Raw genomic sequence first — 22845 nt, 5'->3', positions numbered from 1 at the left:
ATCTGTGGACGGTATTGTAAAATTCTCTCACAGCTTAGAGACGGTTGGAAATGTGTATATAGCCTGTGACAAAACACCGTATGACAAGAATCCCTGAGAAACATCACAATGCACATAACATCATAACTTGGGACCGGGCTCTTACTTAGTAGGCGGGGTGTTAACCGGATGGCGATAGCCGCGTCAATCATATCAGCTTATCTAACGCGACATCCAGTATTTCCTGTTCTTTCTCCTCAACATTTGTGTTTGTTTATTAGTTTGGGGAAAGTAAAAATAAATATGAAAAATATGAAACCCTCAGCAATATGTAATGTTTACTGAACAGCAGCCACTGTGGCCATAAGTTTACCTTCCATTTCTTTAAATCCTCCTGAGCCGCTTGGCTTAAAGACGTCATTATATGGAGCTGAGTGAAGGAATGTGGAATGACTAATATCTATGTAATGTTTGGTAAGGTTTGAAAACGTTGTCCACAAAAAGCTGCTGGTCACACCAGACCAAGCAAAGCTGTAGCCTTTAAGAAAATATGACATGTGAAATTAGCCTTTTCACTTGTGAAAATAAAATAATATTACATGTGAACTGGACATGTTCAAAAGTAATAGGCTTTTTTTCACATATTGATGGACATTTCCACGAGAAATGAACTTTTTCATGTGCGAATGCCACTGCTGCCACTGCCAGGGACAAGTGCAGACTGCAGCGTACCATTTGATTTCAAGGTGATCGGCTGCAATCTGCCATCCCTCCAGGACCTGCACGCCTCAAGGACCCTGAGGTAAGATTGTTGTCGACCCATCCCGAACACAAACTTCTTGAGACTCTCCCCTCTGCGGTCCATCAGGACCAAAACATCTCGCCATGAGAACAGTTTCTTCTCATCAGTGATTAGCCTCATTAACAAGGCCCATGACCCCCCAGTATCTATTTCTACTGTGACCTTGCACAATCTAGGTTATAGGTTTTGCATTACTGTATAAATTTGGTCATTCTTACACCCATTTAAAATCTCCATTTGTGTTATTGTCTATTTTTTTCTATTTTTCATCTCTATTTATATTTTTTGTATATCTTTTTATTATCTTTAGTATTGTTTGTTGTTTTTTGCACCTACTGACCACAGCAAATTCCTTGTATGTGAAAAACACAGTTCCATTATTTAACCTCACAGCTCTGTATTAAAATATTATGCTGTGCAGCCAAACGTTCTTTATTTAACTCGGGGGGGGGGGGGGGGGGGGGGATTTTGTCGAAATGTGTATGAAATATTTCTGTTTGATGGAAAGGTGCAGAGTTACAAACATACAGATTAATAAAACTGTGAGAGTGTGGAAATAGATGATTTTCTGGGTTGAAGCAGAGGATGAAACTCTGCACTGAGTCAAAGCAGCAGACGTCAGCAGCTGCAGAGTTTGGTGACGTGTGAACCAGAGAGCAGCTCGGACACAATGTACCGACAGCAGACACACACACACACACACACACAGGTTTAACTGTATCTGGCTCTCATCACACACACACACACACATTGCCTGGACACATCAGAGGCTGTGTCTGCAGGCTGTGCAGTAAAAATCAGAAAACATAAAACTTATTTTTACGCTGGAGTGGATGGACGGAGGGCAGAACTTTATTTCTGCTTCGTCTCATTAGTCTGAGAACACAACCACTTCCTGCCAGACAGAAACAACTTTTCATCACACTTTAAAGAAAACAGAACCCCTTCATTTTATGATTTAAAACCTCCTTAAACACTTCATGTCAAGACTATGCTACAGGGAAATATGCTGTGATTAAAGAGTGAACAGCTAACCAAAGTGAAGCCCTTAATGCTTTTCAGTCTGCTCTTACATCAATCATATAGGCTTAAGTTTAAGGTTGAGGTAGCGTAAATGCCAGTTATTGCACAATGAGATTATATTAAGCAATGTGTACAATTTATGGATTGATTCAGGTATTTATGAGCTTTTATTTCCTTTTTTAAGGATTTGTCTTTTTCATACTCATTAAACACTAAATAACTATTTATAGAGGAATGAAAAGTGGGGGAACAACGTTGATAATTGAAAATTAAAGTGTCATTCTGGTCTTCTTCGGCTTCTTTTTGGAAATGTGATTTCAGAGCGCCTCTTCTCAGCCTCACCAGATATGAAAAGTCCTGCCCTCTCTTGTGTGCTTTGCAGGTTCATGCATGCTTCCCTGTAAAAGGCTAAATAGCTATCTGAGCTTTTAATCTCCTTCAACAGAGGCACGACAGGCATAATGGCCGACTCCCGCTAGCCTCAGGACTGCTGAAAAGGCCAACCGAATATTGAATGTCACAATATTTGCGTCCAGGTTTCAGAGAACAGTAATGAACTCTAAACTTCCATGAAAAGGGAATCACATTCACACCATTTAGCATGCTCAGAGTCGCTGACGAAGCATTCATCAATCAGGACCGTGTGATATCAGCGCCCGGGGCCAAACCTGACATTATAGGCTCTACTTATTAGTGTAATTAATCTTTGCTTGTTCAGTCGTTACAGACTTGTTACGATGTCGTCTTGGCTGCTGCAGCAGATTCTGCACAGCTTCCACTCTTCCATCAGATAAAAGCACATACAGTACATGTATACGTGTTTGTGTTCATGTGCATGTATGTACATGTTTACTCGTGTCTGTTTTCGTCTGGTATCATGTCTTTTTCAGGCTTGTTCTGTCTCCTCGTCCTGTGTTTACGCGTGTGTGTACATTACATGCATCTCATTGCAGGTGATGAATAAAGACAAGATCACGTTGATAGCAGGAATTCTAGATAATCCACACCACATTCCAGTCTGATCTTATACTGAGCTATCTGATCCAGATTCAGGCACTCTTTCAGTTTTGGAATGCAAATCAAAACTGAAATCGTCTTCGTCCTCGCCAAAACAAGGAAGCTGAACCGGGCGATGATGAATGCCACGTGGCTTTGTTTTGTGGGTTTTCAAACGTGTACCAACGTTGTTCGTGCCACGTGTGACTGCAGAGTTGGAGTCTTCAAGTACGTCCACGACTGTGGTGCAATCACACATCTTTTGTTTGTGTTTATTGTGCTTGATTTACGTTATCAGGACTTGTGTCGTTTTATTGACATCTCCCCCGACTACTTGTTTGTTTTATTTTGATGAGACAAAATACACTTATCATTTGTATCAGGACATGGAGTCCCTGTTGCCAGAGTAAATGCTGGCAGTGCACATTTCTGAAAAAAAAAAAAAAACAGTATGTTGCAACTTTTCAGTTCTTTGGCTTCAATTTTCAATTTTATGTTGTGAGAACTGTGCTTATGATCTGGTTAGGTTTAGGCACAAAAAACACTTGCTTTGGATTCGGAAAAGATTTTGTTTTGGCTTAAAATAACTTAATTTGTTGTCACAAACTTGTTTTGTTTAAAATATCCAGTGGTTTCACACTTGAAAATGTTCAAATGCCATCTCAAGCAGTGGTTTCTGTCTTGCCAGCCGTCTCGCCCCTGAGAACGACAAAAATCACTTTTAGTGTTCAGAAAAGACTGTGTATTGGCTTAAAATAGGCTTGAATTTCTTGTCACAAAGATGTCTGGAAATGTCCCAAGGTCTGACTAAAAATATCCAGTGGCTTCATGCTTGCAATGTGGAAACACTGTCTCAAACACAGTCTCTGGCCTGCCAGCCTTCTCACTTACCTGTGAAGGAAATTAATCACTTGGTTAGGGTTAGGAAAAAACATGTTTTGGCTTAAAACACCTGGCTTTGCCATCATAAACATGACTGGAAAATGTACCAACATCTCATTCAAATTTTTCAGTGGTTTCATGCTCACAAATGCTGAAATGCCATCTTGAACTGTGGTCTCCTGATTGTCAGTCTCTCCGCCTACCTGTGAAGGACAAAAACCACTTGGGTAGGGTTCAGAAAATATCATGTTTTGGATTAATTTATCAGGTTTTGCCACACAGACACAAACTGTCTGGAAAATGTCCAGACATCTCGTTAAAAACATGGAGCGGTTTCAAGCTTGCAAATGTTGAAAAATTGTCTCAGGCAGTCTCTGGCTTGTCAGCCTTTTGGTTAGGGATAGAAAAAGATCATGTTTTGGCTTAAAATGCAGTTTTGCTGCCAAAGACCCGGTTGAAAAATGTCCCGTCTCTCGGAGTCAGTCTTACAGCTAACTGAAAACTGTAAATTTACTCTCACTCCTGCACAAATAAAATAAACCTACAGCTGTATATTCTTCCTTCTCCTCCATTCTGTGACAGAGCAGCAGGATGTAAATCCATTAACAGTATACATTTATGATGTGAATTATGGGCAAAGGTTTACATGAATTTCCACACAGAACACGATGATAAAGTTTCACCAAACAGAGAGGAAATATACGGCAGAGACTCCCAGAGAGATGTGAAGCCACAGGCTGGGCTCACTGTTTGCTCTCGTCAGTCAAACTGCACATTTCCCCGACTGGCTGTAACCTCCTGGTGATGGGTGTGTTTGTTTTGGCACACTGGACAGGATCTGACAGCCCTCACTACACCCCATACCACCCTCACCCCAACCCATGGGATACACACATAGACATATATTACCTGTTAGTGGTCGGCTGAGGACAGAGTTTGTGTAAGAGAGAGTTTTTAGCGTGCTAGTAATAAGCCTAATATAGCTGAGGATGACAGTCCAGTTTAGACCAATGAAAGCTGAATCAAATCTGACAAGGTAGAGCTGAGATGTCCTGCAATGTCTGCAGCCAATCATGATCTACAATATATTGCTAAAAGTGTGTGGACACCTGAACAGCCTCCACATATTGAAACTGGCTGCATAGATTTTTCTCCCATTAAGCTACAAGAGCATTATGACGTCTAGTGTTTTGCAAGTTACTAATAATTATCAATACCTGAATAACTTGACCAGTTATGCATTGGTCCTGTTGAACTGAGAAGTCAGAATTTGTGAGTTCACACTCCGAAATCTCAAGCGTACACCCCGTTCCTGAAGTCGGATTTGCGACTCAGTAAGTCGGACGCACCTCACCAACCCCAACCTCAAAATTCAAGATGGCTGCTTAGCTGGACAATATACTGTTAATTGGCACCTTCTATCTTACTTGTGTCTAATAGAGGGATGTAGTTTGTAGTCCGATAACCAGGAAATTGGTTTGCATTTTTGGCTCCCTCGTCTCAAAGTCTTTGAGTTTCTTGAATTTGTTTTCAGTTTAAAGTCTGAAATAAGGTGTGTGGTTAACACAGATATTTCCACATTTTGTTCTACGACATAAAATACATCATTAAATGTCCCATAATTTAATTATAAAGCTCTTACATGTGTTAGTTAGTGTCTAAATGAGACTACAGTTGTCGGGGACATTAAACGTCATCACAGCGAACACAGAGACTCATCTACTCACTAGTCCTTCTTTACAGGCCCACTTTAGTTACAAACTATTCTAACTCTAACTTTACAACTTGAACATTGATCAGTTTATAGAAAACTTGTGTAGTAAGACACTAAGTGGGGGTGACGTTTAAGTCATGTGACCGTGACATTAGCTTTTTACTGCTAGAGATTTGATTTATGACAAAACACCACAAAAGTGGTGTTCATCTGTGAAGATTATCTTGATGAAAAAAACGTGTAAGTATCATAAATTTGTGTTTGCCACAGAGATTATTTCCGGCTATAACCCAAAATCCAATTCAAAAATCCCACTGGCTTTTTCTGGAGGGAACCAGGGTGATGCTAACTTCCGGGTCGGCGCAACCGTATAATTTTGTTGCACAGTATGGAACAAAACAATGACACACTGTGACATTTTATTTATATTTTATCTATTTCATATTTGATGAACACAAGTTTCTTCAGTTTATCTTTGAAAGATTATAATCCCTGATGAAAATCAACCTCCTATTTCCTGAACTGTGCTGAGCACAAACAGACAAACAGTCCGAGACCAAAAAAAGACCCAGAAGTATGCAGACACCACATTAGACCATATAAAGGCAAAATATTAAGATTAATGGTAAAGGTCAATAAAAATAACTTTTCCAGGATATACTTCAATTCAGAGAGTGCACAGATTTGATACAAGCTCAGGTATGATTTGTGTTCAAGCCTGCTGTCAGTTCATTCAAAAGGACAGTGAGTAACACATTCAACATGCACACAAGTGTGTTAATAACGGGACTGAACACGGTCAACATTAGCTCTGCGGCAGAAGCAAACAGATTGTATTTGCTTCAGTATATTAAATTAATTGTATCAACTGTGGAACAACAGAAACTTTCCGGGAAAATCTGCTCTGCATATCCCAGTTACATGTTGTACATCAGTAGTCAAGGAGAAGATGAATACTGTATACGAATTGTTTTTCTCAGTGTAGAGTTAGACACAGGCACACCTGCTTATGAAAAGAACAACAGCTTCCTGTGGATTATGTGGCTTCCTCAGAGGACTCGGTGACATTTAGAGTCATTTCAATCAATTTATGCACTTAAACTTAAAGAAAACTCTACTAACTCGAGACGACAGCAGCGTCTTCCAGCAGAGAAGAATTAAAACTATCAGATGGCTGAAGACAGACGGTGTTTGTGTGCGTGGGATGGTAATATGAGGAATCCAGTGACTGTGCTGACGACCCTGTTATCTGTGGAGTTTGTGCTGTACACAATGAGTCTCTGTTCGCCGCAGTGGCTGGTTCTGACTCAGGGGGCCAGCGAGGGACTCTTTGCCCTCTGCAGCGCCTACGACGGCTTGTCCAGCTGCATGACGTTTCCAGCCTGGCTGGGTGAGCATCCATCATACGTGATGTCATCTTTTATTTATTGAGATTATATTTTATGGATTTACTGAGACGGAGAGCAGTGACCACTCTCTAAACAATTAAACAGGTTCAATCAGCTGCTTTTAGGCTACAAACTGTCCTGCCAGGTAGCTTAATATATTACACCATAATGTATAAATTGGGTATATTTTGTATTAATAATCTGAAAATGCAAAGTGACCGAAGTCATACTTCAGTAATGGTAAAGATATTGTGATAAAATATTACTTTTGTAAATATATGAGTAAAATATATGAATTGTTGTTGTTGTATGAATTGTACTGGCCATAAATGTACTTACGTATTAAAAGTATAAGGAAAAGTAATATTATACATATACTTACATGTATGTATATAGCCTACCATATAATATGAGTCAACTGATTATCAGCCTGGATTATTATCCGCTTTGATATTCATTCTTCCGATTTTCAGAGTCAGTGTTGTTTTTGCTGAATTAAAAAATATATATACTTTGGCTCTGATGCAGCATGTAATCTGCAAAGTAACTAGTGGCTAAAGTTATCTTATAAATGTAGTGGAGTATAAGTGCAAAATTTGCCATCCAAAATGTGGTGGAGTGGCTGTATAAAGAAACAGAAAACTGAAACACTCATGTAAAGTAGAAATACCTCAAAAGTGTAGTCAAGTACAGTACTTGAGTAAATGTACTTAGTTTCATTCCATCACTGAAAGTAGCTGTTGTGAAATAAGCGCAGTAAAGTTAAAAGTACAATATTTCATTCCAAAATGTAGTGGAGTAGAAGAATTAAGTAAAATGGAAATACTCGAGTACCTCAAAATTGTACTTAAATACAGCACTGGAATAAATGTCCTAGTTTCTGCCATCACTGGACCTCAATATAAGTAATCTGATTACAGAGTTTTCATGAGTTTTATCATGCTAGCATGATAAATTATGATTTACTATGCTAAACGTTATAATTTTAACCTTGTGTTAACTGCGTGCTACCCAGCTAACATGCTAACATCCTGTCATATTAACAGGATAGATATGTGCTGTGCATAAAATGCTAACCATAGCATAGTAAGCCTGTTTGATTGGCTAAAAGCTGAAGTTACATACCGCTCAGCTGAAAACACAAAATGGCCGACCGACGCTGACAGACAGCAACCTCACGACAGATAAAAAACATGATAGATGTTTACATGTAAGACATAATAATGGGGTTTAGGCGTGTGCATACAAACAGATACTTAATACCTACACCACGATCACTCTTCTTGCAGGCAGCTACAGTTTGTCCTGGGTGTTTCTGGCTGCTTCCAGTCTGCTGTCTCTGACTGCTGTGCTCATAGTCAGACCTGCACTGAACAGAGGGAAGAAGGCCATCGCTGCTGTGGTCCTCAACATCATCTCTGGTACAAGGCACAATTTAAAACCCATATACAGATAAATATCATTCAACATGTCCATATACAAACTGTCATGCACCAGGCAGCTCCTAAAAATCAACCGCAATTACTGAATTTTAATTTTTGGGGTGAACTGTTCCTTTAATCTACTGGGACATTTCATTTAATACTTCCTGTCCTCTGCAGTTGCTCTCTGTGCCGGCGCCCTGGTTGCCTTCTTGGTGTCCGTCGAACAGCAGGACCCGGAGATGCTGCAGCACCTCGGCTGGACCTTCTACATCTGCTGCGGCACCCTTTTCTATGCCTCGCTGGTGACCGTCCTGCTGGGGGTCATTCACGGTGACGGCGCGAGGGTTGAACCGGCTGTGAGGACGGCTGTGGGTCTGTCTGTGATTGCAGCCTGACAGACAGACAGATGGGAGAATAATCTAAAAATATCATGTTTTTATTTACAAAAACATATATATATATATATATATATATATATATATATATATATATACATATATAGTATATATTTTTAATTGGTTAGGAACGTCATGAAACTGTAATGTTTCTGCCATAGCTCTTAAAGGTCCCATATTATGAAAAACAGGTTTTCTCTGGTCTCTCCATATATAAACTGGTCCTCCCTGAGCCTACCAACTCCCAGAATGAGGAAAGCAAAAGAGTCCTGCATGGTCTCTGCAGCCCACCCACTGGTAAAACGGGGCTCCTACAGGCTGTTCAGATTCAGCTCCTGCCGTTACGTAACGAGAGGAGTGATTTGCATAGGCCGGGCTCCTCAGCGCAAAAACACTCCCCCCTCTCCCCGGAGATATCCGAGAGGGGGGCGTTCATCCCCGAGGTGAAGTTCAGTGTGTCCAGCGGTAAGATAGCAGTGTTTTGCAATGTCGTCGCTCAGAGCTAGACACGCAAATTGCTCTGTTGTTGGTTGAAAAAATCAACTAAGTGCCTATATTCTGTCCCAGCTACAGAAGAACAGAAGAGACAGTGGTTGCGTTTCATTTTTAACGACAACGTGCCGGCTACGGTTCGTGTGAGTCTGTTCGTGTGTGCTAACCACTTCACATCGGACTGCTTCAGTAACGAGGGTCAGTACAAAGCTGGCTTTGCCTCGACACTGACCCTCGTAAAAGGATCAGTCCAACCATACGGGACCCAGCAGCTGCACCCGAGCCACAGGTAAGTGTCGCCACGTGTTGATAGTATTTACAGTTGCCTACGAGTATGGTGAAGTCAGCTTGAAATTGGCTAACTAGTTAGCTCCGCTTTGGTCCGCTATGCAACGGCGTTTGAAGTGAGTTTAATGTTAATAATATTACAAGGGAGCTTAGTTGTCACAGTAAAAAGTCTGGAAACGTGCAGACTGGAGACAGAGACTATGCGAACAGTGTCCAAGAGTTTGGAGACTGTGTTGGAGACAAACACAGCTTTCGCTAGCTGTTTTTAGATGCTACCTGTTGCAGGTCAGTGGGGGATGGGAGCCGGGTGGTTGTGTTGGGGAGTCCTGCTGCAGCCGCAGAGTCTGTATTTTTCTGAGCTTCTCCTTCTGGGTCCGATTCTGGGTCAAACTGGTGTGGTTGAACGACAGCATCTCGGCGAGCCATCGCGATACATCCACCATAAACATTAGTGCATGCTACCGGGTTACACCCCGCCTTTCCGAAACCCCGCTGTTCCGAAAATAGACTTCCATTCATCGTAATGGCGTGGTTTCTCATTTTTTCTAAAAACCCCGCTATTCCGAAAAGGCTATTGTGGTACCCCTGACCCTAACCCCTAACCCTAACCATATTGGGAAGTAATTGGAAGTTGAAAGTCGGATTCGGAACAGCGGTGTGTCGGAGTGGGGTGTGTCGGGATGGAGGAGTTTCGGAATGGAGGTGTTTCGGAATGTCAGGCTAATCCCATGCTACCACTAGCGTAAGCGGCATCCTCTCCCTGAGAGGGGCGTGTAGCAGGCAGGGCAGGCGCTGACAGACGGAGCTCATTAGCATTAAAGGTGCAGGCACAGAAACAGCTGCTCTCAGTAGAGCTCACTTGAGCTTCTTTTAGACAGCTGAAATTCAGGACCACGGATGGGTTTGGGGCAATACATTTCGAATACATGGTGTTGTTGGACCTCTGACAGCTGTGTGAAATTGATGAAAAACAGTATAATATGGGACCTTTAAACCTTTCATTTTACTTATCTGTATCCTGTACTTACCTCCCTCTCTGGTCTGTCTCTTGTGTTGCTGTAGTAATTAATCTCACCTGTGGGAATCAGTAAAGTGTTATCTTTAAGTTTGTGACTGCTTACACCCTTTCCTAAAAATATCCAAACCATATATTACACATTTATGTGTGGTGAAGAAGTGAAACAGCTGCCTTTGAATCTGATGTGACCAGTAAAGGAGGAGTTCAGTTTGCATCTTATAACTGAATCCCAGCAGCAGATGACGCGTCTGACATGATGATCGCAGTTTCAGAGTGTTCTCTATTTCCTGCTCCCTCCTGTCTGAATATCCAAAACTTAATTTCCTCCTGACAGAGTCACGCTGGCAGTGACACCCATGTCTTTCATGCATTGAGTTTTGATTTATGAGGATCACCAATATGAAGAACTTCAAGAAAAACTGCACTAATAAATGTTTGATTCCAACCAACTCTGTGACAAAGCACCTTCATTTTTTGTTTACTATACACCCTGTCCTAGAGCTCTTCAGGTAAAATAGAAGTTACAGCTGAAAGAGAAGGCAAGTAACAATTCAAAGCTCTCAAGAAAGATGGCACATCTTGGTCACACAGCGCCTCCTGGTGGTCACAGCACTGAACTATTATGCAACTTGGACATTTTCACTCTTTCACTGACACTGAGTTGACCAGCAGAGGTTCAGTGCAACACACAGTGGAAGGTTACCTTCTGATTAACATAGCTTCATAGGGTGTGTTCTTACTGAAGTGCAGCGAGGAAGTTTATTTATAGTTCTGCAGTGAAGAAAACTGGTTTAGCCGTCATCATTGTTCCTCTGCACTGGCTGTCATATATCTTATGGGTGGTAAAAGGACGTTTTTACAAAATCGTAAGCGAGAAAGAGCCCAATATTTGGCTTTTTTATGCATTCAGGAAGGACAGGAGTGCTGTCAAGAGAGCAAAGTGAATACTACAGCAAACGTTCACTTCTGATGTCAGGCAGAACACATGTAAATAAGTATATGTACTCAAGTACTGTACTTAAGTACATTTGAGGTACTTGAGTATTTCCATTGTCTCCTATTTCATACTTCCACTCCACCACATTTTGGAGGCAAATATTATACTTTTCACTGCTCTCCATTCATCTCAGAAAAATGCTGAATACCAGATCTGATAATAATGTAAATATATGTATGACTTACTTTATATTGTGTTTGTAGTACTTAAGTTCATTTATTGCCAGAAAATTACTTTTGATACTGAAGCGCATTTAAATATCAGTTACTTTGGTATCAGAGATCAGATTATTATCTGTACCTGAACCTAAATATTATTAATAGTAAAGCTATAGTAAAAGCAATTAAAACAGTAAAGTGTGACGATTGAGGCCGAACTCATTTTATTTCCTCCGTGCATACATAACATATCAAGACATGTACAAAAGCACAGGACAGGGTGATTATCTTTCTCCCAAAGTAAGAGAGACGGAGAGAATTACAACAAGAGGCTTGTTAAAGACAAAACACACACATCTGTTAGTAATCATCAATCAACATAATATATTTGACCTGTGGCGTTAGTGGATTACTGTAGTGTAAACTGTGAAGCTAATAGGAAGGAAATTTGCAAAATGGAGTCCAGCGGATGGTCCCTGAAGGGAAGAGAGACAGACTGAGGTTCCTCCTTGGAGCAGATCTACACACATGTTCATACAATTTTTCATTATGTCAAATCCAGCAAATTCAAAAATACTGAGTCATCATAGTTCAGGCAAACATAGCCAATAGTTTGCAGTATGTTTTACAACACAGGGAATGTATTTTAATAATGTCTTGTCAAGCAGCTTTGCACAAAAAGCAAAGACAGTTACAAACATAATTACATGTAAATGGCAGCTAGGCTTAAAATATCCAGCTGCATGAAATTATGTTTTTGATTTTACAGCTGGAGTACATATTCCAGATCATTTCATGTGACTGTACAGCCCTGCCTTTTGCTTGTATATTGTTTATCAAATAAAGAGAACTGAAAGCAAAACTAAACAGAAACATTGCCAACAGAAACACTGCCAGGAAATTAAAGATGTAGGAAGGCTATGATTTCAAAAAACATCCTCAAAATACAGGAAATACAGGCCACCATGTTGGAGGACAAACATAAACACAATATGAGGATGACTGGTACAGTGCTAACATCATGAGCTTTGGGTTTGTTGTCATTCTCCAAACATGCTCTCCAGTTTAATCACAGAGAAGATCTGCAACCAAGGGGATTTTTGTGCGTGTGAGCGGTTGGCATCTAAAAGGGGAGGGGGGTCACTAGGATCCATCAGACTCTTCCAGACAGGTAAAGAGCTTCTAATCCAGGATTAATCTTCACTTTGCACCAGCAGCAATGAATTCCTAAAGAAAACACACAAAATAGCCGTGACTTTCAGGACTTGAAGTTGTTGCAGAAAGAGATCAGTGACATGTAGTTTATATTTAATCAAAGTAACAGCAAACACTTGGAATTCTCCAGTTAGTGCTGGTCAGAAAAACCCTACAGATTTACAGCAGGTTTATGGAAATAATCAACATAAATCTGTGGAAGACAAACTAATCAATGTGGACTTTATCCCCATCACGTTACCTGTTCTACGTGAACCAGATTCCTTCATTTAGTGCCGTTGTACTTGACCTCCTTTCCACATTTCTTCAGTGTCTCCATGAGAACTTCCGCATCTTTGTCGGACTCGATCCACACCAGCTTCTGAGGCAGGTCGATCGTGAACGTCACACCTGAGAGCACAGAGGACAAAGAAGCACTTTGTTTAATTCCAAGAAGCAACAGCAGTGAAGACCCTGCTCGAAAACACTCAAATACACCAGCCCCAGTTCTCCACCAAAATTAATCTTTCCACTAATTACCATCATGATTGATGAGATCTGACAGTGTACGAGCAACTGAAGGAAAGTGTTTATTTCAGGGCAGAGTGTGTTTAACCAAACAGTGTTTTTGTTGTAATGCCACTGACAGACTCTGACTGTGAGTCTGGTCTGAGCTAGAAGACAGAAGTGTCACTTCCAATGAAAGTGTTTGCCACTGCATCATGTGACATGTCGGCTGAGTCGACATTCAGAGCCAGGAGGTCATGGGGGTGAGTGTGATACAAGCTGCCTTGGAAAACTTTCAAACTGAACTTTTACTTTTACTGGATCCTTTGTGAAAGGACAGCGGAGAGCGCTGCTTTAACTTTATCTTTATTCATCTCACATTATATACTTTCTAAAAAAAGGTATACTTGATATTAACGAAATCCAAATACTTTGTTTCTGTACTTAAGTAGATTTTTCAGGTATCTGTACTTTATTTGAGTTTTTATTTTTCTGACATCTTTTGACTTTTCCATCCTACATTTGAACACAAATATCTGAACTCTCTCCTTCTCATATTTCCAACAAGCTTGTGTCTTTAGTTTGATGCATCTGAGGGGAATTATGGATTATTTTTATTTGGCATCATCACGCCACCTTCCCAACATCACAAGGCTGATTACGACATATCTGTGCATGAGCTTCAGTTAGCTTTGCACAGAAATGTCCGGTAGAAATGTGCTTAAGAGGGATACTTTTTACTATTATACTCTGAGTGGATTTCAGAGCCTGTACTTTATTACTTTTACTTGAGAAAAGAAGTTGAATCAGTACTTCTTATTTCACCAGAGTCTTTTCTTACACAAGTATCTGTACTTCTAGTTGAGTAAAGAATGTGTGAACTTTTGCCACTTCTGGTATCAAGACAAAGCAACAGCTGCAGCCAGTTTTAAAAGTGAAAATAGAGTTACACTAATAGTAATTTGGGTTTTTAAGATCAGCAAGAACATGTTGATAGCTGTTAATCTGTGCAACAAATGATCAGCTATAAACACCTTTGAATATGCCATTCGCACAGCTTACAGGTTAACTTAATATGTGGTGTCTGTTGGCACTTATTCTTGTTACGCAACTAAACTCTTCAAAGTAGTTTGGCTTTAAGAGAAGAATTTCTTTAAGAGAAATTTAACTAAAGGAAATATTCTTTATTAGAGGATAATGTTATGTAGTTGGGATCACAGTATAAGTGGATGGCATGACTGGACGATATCCAGTACTGTACTGGAAAAGGCAGAAACTGCACCTTGGTGTACTGACAAATCAAACAACCAGAGGAGCAGCTGATGAACACGGTGTGGCTCTTCTCCTCTTATATAACCCAGAGGAGAATAAGACAGAGATGACCTGTCAGTCTCACCTCCCAGCTTGTTGAGGACTCTGGTCACAGCTCCTGAACACCCCTCACACGTCATCGCCACCTCAAACTCGTGTTTCTGTTGGAGACACATTAAATAATGTGCTGTTATCTTACTGCGTCACTAGTGGGACTAGTGACTTCCTGATTCATATTCATCATTAATTGTATCATAACATAATATAATAAAACGATAAGTCAAGATCATATTCTGTGAGATCAGATGTTTTAATGTGAGAAACAATGGAGTTAATATGTTGATACCAGCATTAACACCACTCGTGACGTTTGACCTAGCATGATTAACGTTGCACTTTCTTACAGCTGTTACTGATATGAGTAATTACTGCCAAACGTATGCGCCGATCAATGTCAAACACAATCGATCGGTCTTGGCCTCTCACCGTGGTATCAATGGAAGCGATTGCTAACTTATAACGCTAACTACATGAGCCAACTACAGCAAGTTTCAAAGCTAACTTGAGCTAGCTCGCAGGCTAAATGCTGTTTTAACTTCTCCATAAAACAAAAATACAGGGTGTAACTCACGGGCATGTTTGAAATGTTGTGTCGAAACCCGGCTGTCAAACCAGCTGTGGACTTTAGCCTCCGGCTGACTCGAAAATGTTGCAAGAAACGTGGAAACCTACAGAAAAACGATCACTCTCTGCTTTAGGTCAGCTGACCGGTGTCAAGCTAGCGCTGATCGACGGAGCAACGGGATTTCCGGTTTGAAAAAAGTAGCACGACTTATTTGTACATTGTCATATTTTTTTGTTGCAGTTTTTTGAGTCAAGTATAAAACTGACATGTATTTTAATATATATATATATATATATATATATATATATATATATATATATATATATATATTACATTTTCTTTGTTTCATGATATGGCTGGCTAGTAAAATGTAATCTTCTTTCACCTTTACTTTTATTTTGGCTAACTTGACGCACAGCAAACTATCACCCGGCTGATTTGACCTTACTAGTTAGTTATTCTAAAATATAATAGCAGTGGAGGAGAGGATACATGAGAGACAAACTTTGAGAAATATTACATATAAAATTAAAGTTTAAGATAATCTTTAAAAAAAATAAAGTTGTCTTCCCGCCCCGCCCCGCCCCGCCCCGGGTCACAAAGCAAGCGCTTCCAATCCAATCCGCAACATTTTTCAAAATAAAAGCCCTTTCAGTAGTGACGCTGGATTTTCTGAAGAAACAAAGACATCACCACAGAACAAAACGTACATTTATCGAAAAGTCGAAAATTAAAGTTAAATTTCAGTCACATGTATTTTTACTTTATTGCCATACAAGGTTTCCCGAGACGTCACATTCTAATGTGTTTCCATCTTCCCAACAAGATTAAAAGTTGTTTTGTTTCCATAGCCACAGCTAAAATATGACTTTATCTTGGTTAGATATTACGACATTATAAACACTGCTAAAGTTATAATCCGTATCTATGGCACCAGCTCGTCTGACGGCACGACACACTTCGGCCTCGTCCGGGTCACATGACCACACCGCTGGCTCTGTGACGATCGGAGCCGAGCCGACTCCTGCTTTGCCTTCAATCGGTGCAGTGTCGCTGCGCTGCATTCAGCTAGATATGACAACGATATGAAAATAAGAGGTCTGCGGCGAGGTTAGCCTCTTGTAAAGCCAGCCCTAGACCAGGAGAGGAGGGAGAAGACACGGTTTCACTGAGGTAGGTTGGCAGTCGGTGTGTGTAGCCTGTTTGCTGGGTGTTTACGGACACAAAGATGGCATCGAAACATACAGTTAGCTAACGTTGGCTAACCAAGGTTTATGACTTGTAGAATTAGCATAGCTGCCTCATAGAGCTGAAGCAACACAAACTGCTACGATTCCATGCAAGTAACAAGTCATTATTAGTGTGTAGCTTCTTACTACCATATCTAAGCTAATGCTTCTCCCATTTTAGCTCTTCCTTTCTTGCTATTTCGGTATTGCGTGTGTCTCCCTCGGAAGCAAATAGCATCTAAACCGTTTGTTCACAGCCCTATTTAACTGCTATCTTACACAGCACAATTAATCATAAGCTCATTTGAAGGGTGTCGTTTCCTGGCTAGATCCCGTCTTGAGTGATGTTTTCTCCTGGGTTGTCTGCTTTATCATCCTGTCCATTGAGACAGACACTCACACGTCTCCTGGCCAAAGATTATCGTAGTTTAAAATGATGAGATTATCAGGCTCATCCGATCGTGTGTGTTGTTGTGCTGCCATTCAAAGGACACACTTCTGCTTTTAAATGCAATATTAAAGGATTAAAGACGAAGGGTGATAACAGTATTTTGGCCGCACCCCGGACAAACACGGAATGTGTTGTTTGTTAGCTTATCATCTGTAAACAGTGGGCGCTATCTGTTTTAATACTAGCATTCAGACCTTTGAATGTAAAGGTCACTATTTGCACCTTGACTAGTTTTTGTAGCTTGAACATACCTGTTTTCATTATAAAATAAAGGGAACTATTGTACATTGTTGCTGAGAAAACACCAGAAAGTATACTTTCTCCAAACTTTGATTATTGGAGTTTTGTGGGCTACATGCACTCATAAGTACATGGGGTTTAAAGCTCATAGAAGCTATTTAACAAGCCTGTAATCATCAGATGTGATACAATTGCTGCTTTTATCGGTTTTTATTACATGGTTAATTGGATATTTAGGGTTTTGGACAATATAAGTGATATTAACGTGTCATTGTGGGCTCTCATATTGTGATTATTTTGACAGATATTGCAATTTTGATACGATTAACAATTTATATGTATGATCATTTTTGTATCACAATTAAGAATGCAAACTTTAAGCAGTTTCTTCTTATTGATAGTCAGCTGCCTTCACAATTGATTATCACTTATTAATCATTAATAATATATGAAATATGTTGGATGTTTTCCCATTAGGAAAGTTTTTGCATATGGATGCTGTTATGAAGTGTTGTGATTGAGGCCCCGACCCACCATGCATCGTGGAAAGTGACAAAGTGACAAAGTTCAGTTTTTTGCTCTTACTTACATCACATAAAAAGCACCAGGAAATGCCGGACCCTGTCTGGCTCACTTGCGAGAAAAGATGCTGTTTTCTGGGGGAAAGTTCCCTGATGTATTGGTCGGGAGGGTGGGTTGAAGTGTGGGACATTTTATTTATTTGACAAGTGAAGGATCTGTTTAGTTGTCAGACTGTGAACTCATCTGACACGCCCCCGTCTCGCGCTGCCGGTATTTCCATTCACACAGATGGCGTGTCGCCTCTCCTGCGGCTCTGTTACTACCTCTGCTGGCCGATCAGAGGTGGAACGAATCTGTCTTCCCCATTCCACCTCTCTAACTTTCACACAGACGGCGTGGCAGAGTATCGGCGCTAGATTCCTGCCTTGAAAGAGCAGTGTGAAACGGGCTTTTGATTGTCGGTTAATATATTTTTAATGGTTAAACTCTTAACGGCAATTCATCACTTAGTGATTCATCATAAACATCCCAAACCTTTTTTCCGTGACGAGGCAAGCTAAGGATACATATTTGATAATGATAACTGATAAAATGCATGTTTTGTTTTTGTTGAGGAAAGGAGAAAAATTATTTATTTTTTTCACACATTTGTACGTATATTTTGTCTGTCAAAATATAAACAGAACATATCTGTCATTGATGGATGTGTGCTGAGTCACAGGTGATGCTGTCCCAAACTGACGGCGAGTTAGTGAAAACAACATGATGGCTTTTGGTCGGCAAAAAGGAATGACATTATCTATAGACACACTTCCTTTATGATTCAGCTTAAGGGAAAACACAGTGCAGTAAAGGAAGACTGAGAGATGACCTGTGGCTCAAAACTGAATGTGGAGAACAAAAACAACCTGAAGAGACAGCTGAAAGTGTTCCACCCTGCTATTGTTGCCTCAGCGAGCTGGCTGAAATGACTGTCGCAGTGTTAATTAAGCATTTATTAGCTAATGTTAAGTCAATGTTGGGCTGTGTCAGCTTGTGACAATTTTTTTTTTTCCACACAAAAAGTTCTCAGTTTTTGGGAACGAACGGTGAAAGAATGAGTCTGTCGTCCAGGCTAACGTTGACTGGGTTATGAGTTGGTTAACGTCAGTTTGCTAGCTTCAAAGCTTGTGAGTGAAACATGAAGGTTTCACAATTAACTTTCTAACTTTTCCAGGACAAGTAAAAGTTTTTGTTGGACAAATGAATTGCTTTATAATATACTGTCCTTATGTTCAGGTGAAACATATGGGGAGACGTGTGATGTATTTCTGCTGTAACGTTTTAGCCCGCGAAACAGCTTGTTATTATGTTTTTACTGACTTGAAGCGAAATGGCTCCCTGAACATGACATTGCAGTTACTATCTCGTCAAAGTGTTGTTTCTGAGATGACACAGCAGGTGTTGCGTATGACTTCTTAGCTCTGTAACAAGGCATAAATATTAATCGACTAATTGTTTCTGCAGTATGATATTAATGGTAGTTAGGGGTGTAACAATACATGTATTTGTATTGAATTGTTTCGGTACAGGACGTTCGGTTCGGTACAGGGCTGTGCACGGGTGAGTTTCCAGAACAGAAGTTGCTGTGTTTATATTCTGCCTGCAGCTACACGTGCAGCCCGTTTACATCATGGCTAACGCTAGCGCGTAACCAGAGCGTGAAGGCCCTCCCTTGTCACTTAAGCCTCCTGCTTGGGAACACTTCGGCTTCCTGGTTAAATATTGCAACGGAGAAAGACGAGTCAGGCACGGCGCAGATCCGCCGAACAGCTAGAGAAACGAAACCGAAACAATTCCCGTGATGATTACATAATCACACACGACTGCAGTTATACGTGTTATAAACACAACACAAAGTGTTCCCGACTGAAGGATTAGAGGAAGAGCGCGTATTTGTCTCTTTTTTAAGGTTTTTGTGCTTGTATCAACACGGAGTGTTTTACTTTGAAAATCAACCGGATGTATTGTTGTTGTTTCGTGTCAGACTTCCTGTCTGCTCTGTGCTAAATTCGGCTGAATTTCTGCGTTGTGCCGCGGCACTTGAAACGGCACCACCCGAGTGTGAATATCACTGCTACAAGAAAAAAAATGACCTTAGTGCAAACGCAGCTGACTTTGGCAATCAAGCAGCCTCAAAACCGAGGTACGTATCGAACCGTGATTTTTGTGTATTGTTACACCCCTAATGGTAGTATTTGTAAGTACAACATACCCTACAGCCTCATCAAACAGGCCGACATGTTTGAAAAAGAAATCTTTAAACATCAAGCTGCTTTTGCAGAGGCTTATTAGTCTAATGAGCATAAAGAGAGAAAACATTTTGGCTGAAACATGTGACTTTTCGTTGACTTAAACTTGACTAAAACTATGGAGGATAAAAATGAGTAAAATGTGACTATAACTAACAAGCATTTTCATCTAAGACTAAGAATAAATCTGAAATAGCTGCCAGAATGAACACGGCTGAGCCAGGACAGCTCTGCAGCACCAACATATTTCTTTATCATGCTGTTTGTCACACATTTTACATTCATCAAAAAATTGCTGCTTCATGCAATTTGGACATTGCACTCAGTTATACTGTGATTTTGATTATATTTTGATTAATTGTGCAGTCCTAAAATGAATCAGTATTAGGAATCGTTGTGGGTAAAAGAGGGCCTTCTTGACCAGGTGATAGGTGTTCAGGCTCCAGGTCGATTAATCAATAATTAAATAATTATTGGCTGCAGCCCTGATACAAATACATAATACAAAAAAGTATAGCATTATTCATAATTTTTATTTTCAGCAAGCAGATCATGAATGAAGCTTAATGTAAAAATGTATAAAAGATTGCCAAATTAGCTAACGTTTATGTACATTCCCAATGGGCTGTAAAACCATTTTAATATCCTAAAATGCACCAGTTACCTTTGCTGAAGGTGTATTGTTCCTTGAAGGAAATCTTTTTGTCTTTTCGTCTTTATTCTTGTCTTGTGAAAAAACTGTGAAGTAAACATCAAGACACAATTCTTAAAATCCTTTTTGTTTCAGTTTAAAGTGCTGGTGTGAGAAATTGCACACCATGCTGTTTGCATTTCCATGGTGCTCAGTTTAGTCCTCTCATATCACAGCATATTGTGAAAGTTGCTGAGTAGCTCATAATTATGACGCTTTGGCATGCGTATGGTCACATTGTAGTTGTTGTGGAAGTCTCTTCTGCTCCTCTTTTACCCTTTTTGAACACATGATCGGTCTCATTTGATAAGAAGCTCATGCCATAAGCTTTCCTGTAAAACCAGCACGCACCAAACATGCAGTGACATGAAGTTTAAGGAAGTGTGCTCACTAGACTTGAAGTTATGACTGTTTAGAAATACAAACAAATTTGGTTCTTTAAAAATTGTGGCATAGTCGAAACTGTTTTGCTGGCCTCAGATGAATGGACAGGTGGACAGCAAAGCCTTTGTACAAATCCTCGTGTGATTAGAGGAAGCAGCAGCACAGAGTTCCCACACACCCTGCTTGAACTTGCAGCCCTCCTGCTGTTCTTACGTAACAGCATGGCTCAATGCGCCGGGGTTAAGTGCCTTGCTCAAAGACCATCACATTAGTCTGCCAGCGCATGAGCTGACAGTCTTGATCACTACAGTCATTTGAGCATTGCTTCTGCCGTACCATCAGACTACAGAGGAGCTTCTTCCTCAAACTGTCCGAACATAATATTCAACCCTCCACCATAAAAAAAATGTTTTTCAAGGTTCATTTATTTGTCATTTGAAAGGGTCGCAAAAACAAAATTGAGTTTGAGTCCTTTTTTTTCCTACATCCCCAAAAAAGTTTTTATATGGTTGAGTGATGAGGAATGAAGCTGCTCTGTAGTCTGGTGGTATGGCAGCAGATACTTCTGTATCTTTTGCCAGATGGTGTTTAGCACTAACATAGAGGGTGTGTGACTGCCAATCCATACCGTCTGGGGTCTGATTGTTAGGAGTACCAATATCGAGTTGCAGAGCGTTGTACTCAAACCCAGAGTGTTTGGTTTTCCAATCACCTTCATGGATGAGATTGTGTTGAATGCTGAGCTGAAGTCAACAAACAGCATTCTGATGTAGCTGTTGTTATTCTCAAGGTGTGTGAAGACTGAGTGGAGGGCAGTGGATATGGCATCCTCTGCATATGGCAAACATTATTTTGTTGATGACGATGAAAGGGTTAGGTTTGATGGAAAGGGAAAGCATGTTATTGAAAGCGCATGATCCTTCAATGTAACTTCCTTTCACTGTGAAGTTACTCATCATGTTTCCCTGCTGCTGCTAATTCTGACTCTGAATGACTTTCTCTGTTTTGTAGTGAGTTGCTGTCAATGCTGGACTTCCTGATCTCCCAGCGATAGAATCTGCGAGGTCGGGAGAGACGACACCCGGCCGACCACTAAACCAACTGACCCAACATGATGGCCTCCAGTGACGTAGACATCCGAGGTGAAGGTAGGAATCACATACACTGTTTTTGTCAATATAACATTGTGTTCACTTCCTGGATTGAGATTGTAGTCTGAGTATGGTACATACAGTATAATATACATAGACACAGTGGGATTATATGTAATCCCAGTTGGCAGGTAGACACTGAATCATCAAAGCAGCTTTCAAGCAGTCACAACAACAAATTAGATACTCATCATGTGTTAAAGGTACAGTGTCAATAGTAACTGCAAGATCCTGTAGCGAGTCACCTGACCAGGTTATAGCAACTCAGATCATTAGAAATTCTAGCAATGTTTATCTTTGGGCGAGGTTCCTGAAGCGTCAACATGCGAGCCGATGAGTTCACTCAGCACACGAATTTGTTGCTTTCACTACGGCAACATCAGTGGATTTGTTTCAACAGTGTTAGGCTGAAAAACAGGAATGCAGGCTGAAATTGGAACATGATGTTCTGTTGTGAATAAAATCTGTGGTGAGTAAGACAAATTATAGATTAATAATCTGTGTAATGTGTTAATGCAATGTAAATCTTGTTCTGTTCTGTATTTGTGACATCTGTTGTATGTCTGTCCTGGGAGAGGCTGTCCTCTGTGGCTCTTCCTGACGTTTCTTTCTTTTTTCCTTACTTGAATCGATGGTCTAAGGACAGAGGATATCTTTCACTGTGCAGATTGTAAAGCCTACTGCGGCTATCTG

The 22845-nt window shown here is 40.4% G+C and overlaps 2 protein-coding genes across 2 annotated transcripts in view; one reads left to right on the top strand and one right to left on the bottom strand.

Moving 5' to 3' along the window:
- Positions 1 to 11763: 11763 nt before the first annotated feature.
- Positions 11764 to 15356, bottom strand: atox1 (antioxidant 1 copper chaperone). The gene is made up of 4 exons (XM_084352496.1): positions 15200 to 15356; positions 14654 to 14729; positions 13013 to 13161; positions 11764 to 12783 (listed from the first exon to the last, which is right to left on the bottom strand). Exons 1-3 carry the CDS (start codon positions 15203 to 15205, stop codon positions 13037 to 13039), a joined length of 207 nt encoding a protein of 68 aa, XP_084208622.1. The 5' UTR covers positions 15206 to 15356; the 3' UTR covers positions 11764 to 12783; positions 13013 to 13036.
- Positions 15357 to 16143: 787 nt separating this feature from the next.
- Positions 16144 to 22845, top strand: part of slc36a1 (solute carrier family 36 member 1) — a 52836-nt gene continuing 46134 nt past the window's right edge. The window contains exons 1-2 of the mRNA XM_084352469.1: positions 16144 to 16366; positions 22013 to 22149. Coding sequence (XP_084208595.1) covers positions 22113 to 22149 — 37 coding nt within the window. The 5' untranslated portion in view covers positions 16144 to 16366; positions 22013 to 22112. The remainder of the gene's footprint in view (positions 16367 to 22012; positions 22150 to 22845) is intronic.

This window comes from Pagrus pagrus (assembly GCF_965226575.1).
Source record: "Pagrus pagrus genome assembly, chromosome: 5".
Classification (NCBI taxonomy): domain Eukaryota; kingdom Metazoa; phylum Chordata; class Actinopteri; order Spariformes; family Sparidae; genus Pagrus; species Pagrus pagrus.
The sequence above is the reverse complement of the archived record's forward strand: the minus strand, read 5'-3'. Positions and strand labels throughout refer to the sequence as shown.

Coding starts and splice junctions, on each gene's coding strand:
- atox1 (XM_084352496.1), bottom strand. Junction 13,162..14,653: donor AGTCCTCAACAAGCTGGGAG/GTGAGACTGACA, acceptor CTGTGCTCTCAG/GTGTGACGTTCACGATCGAC.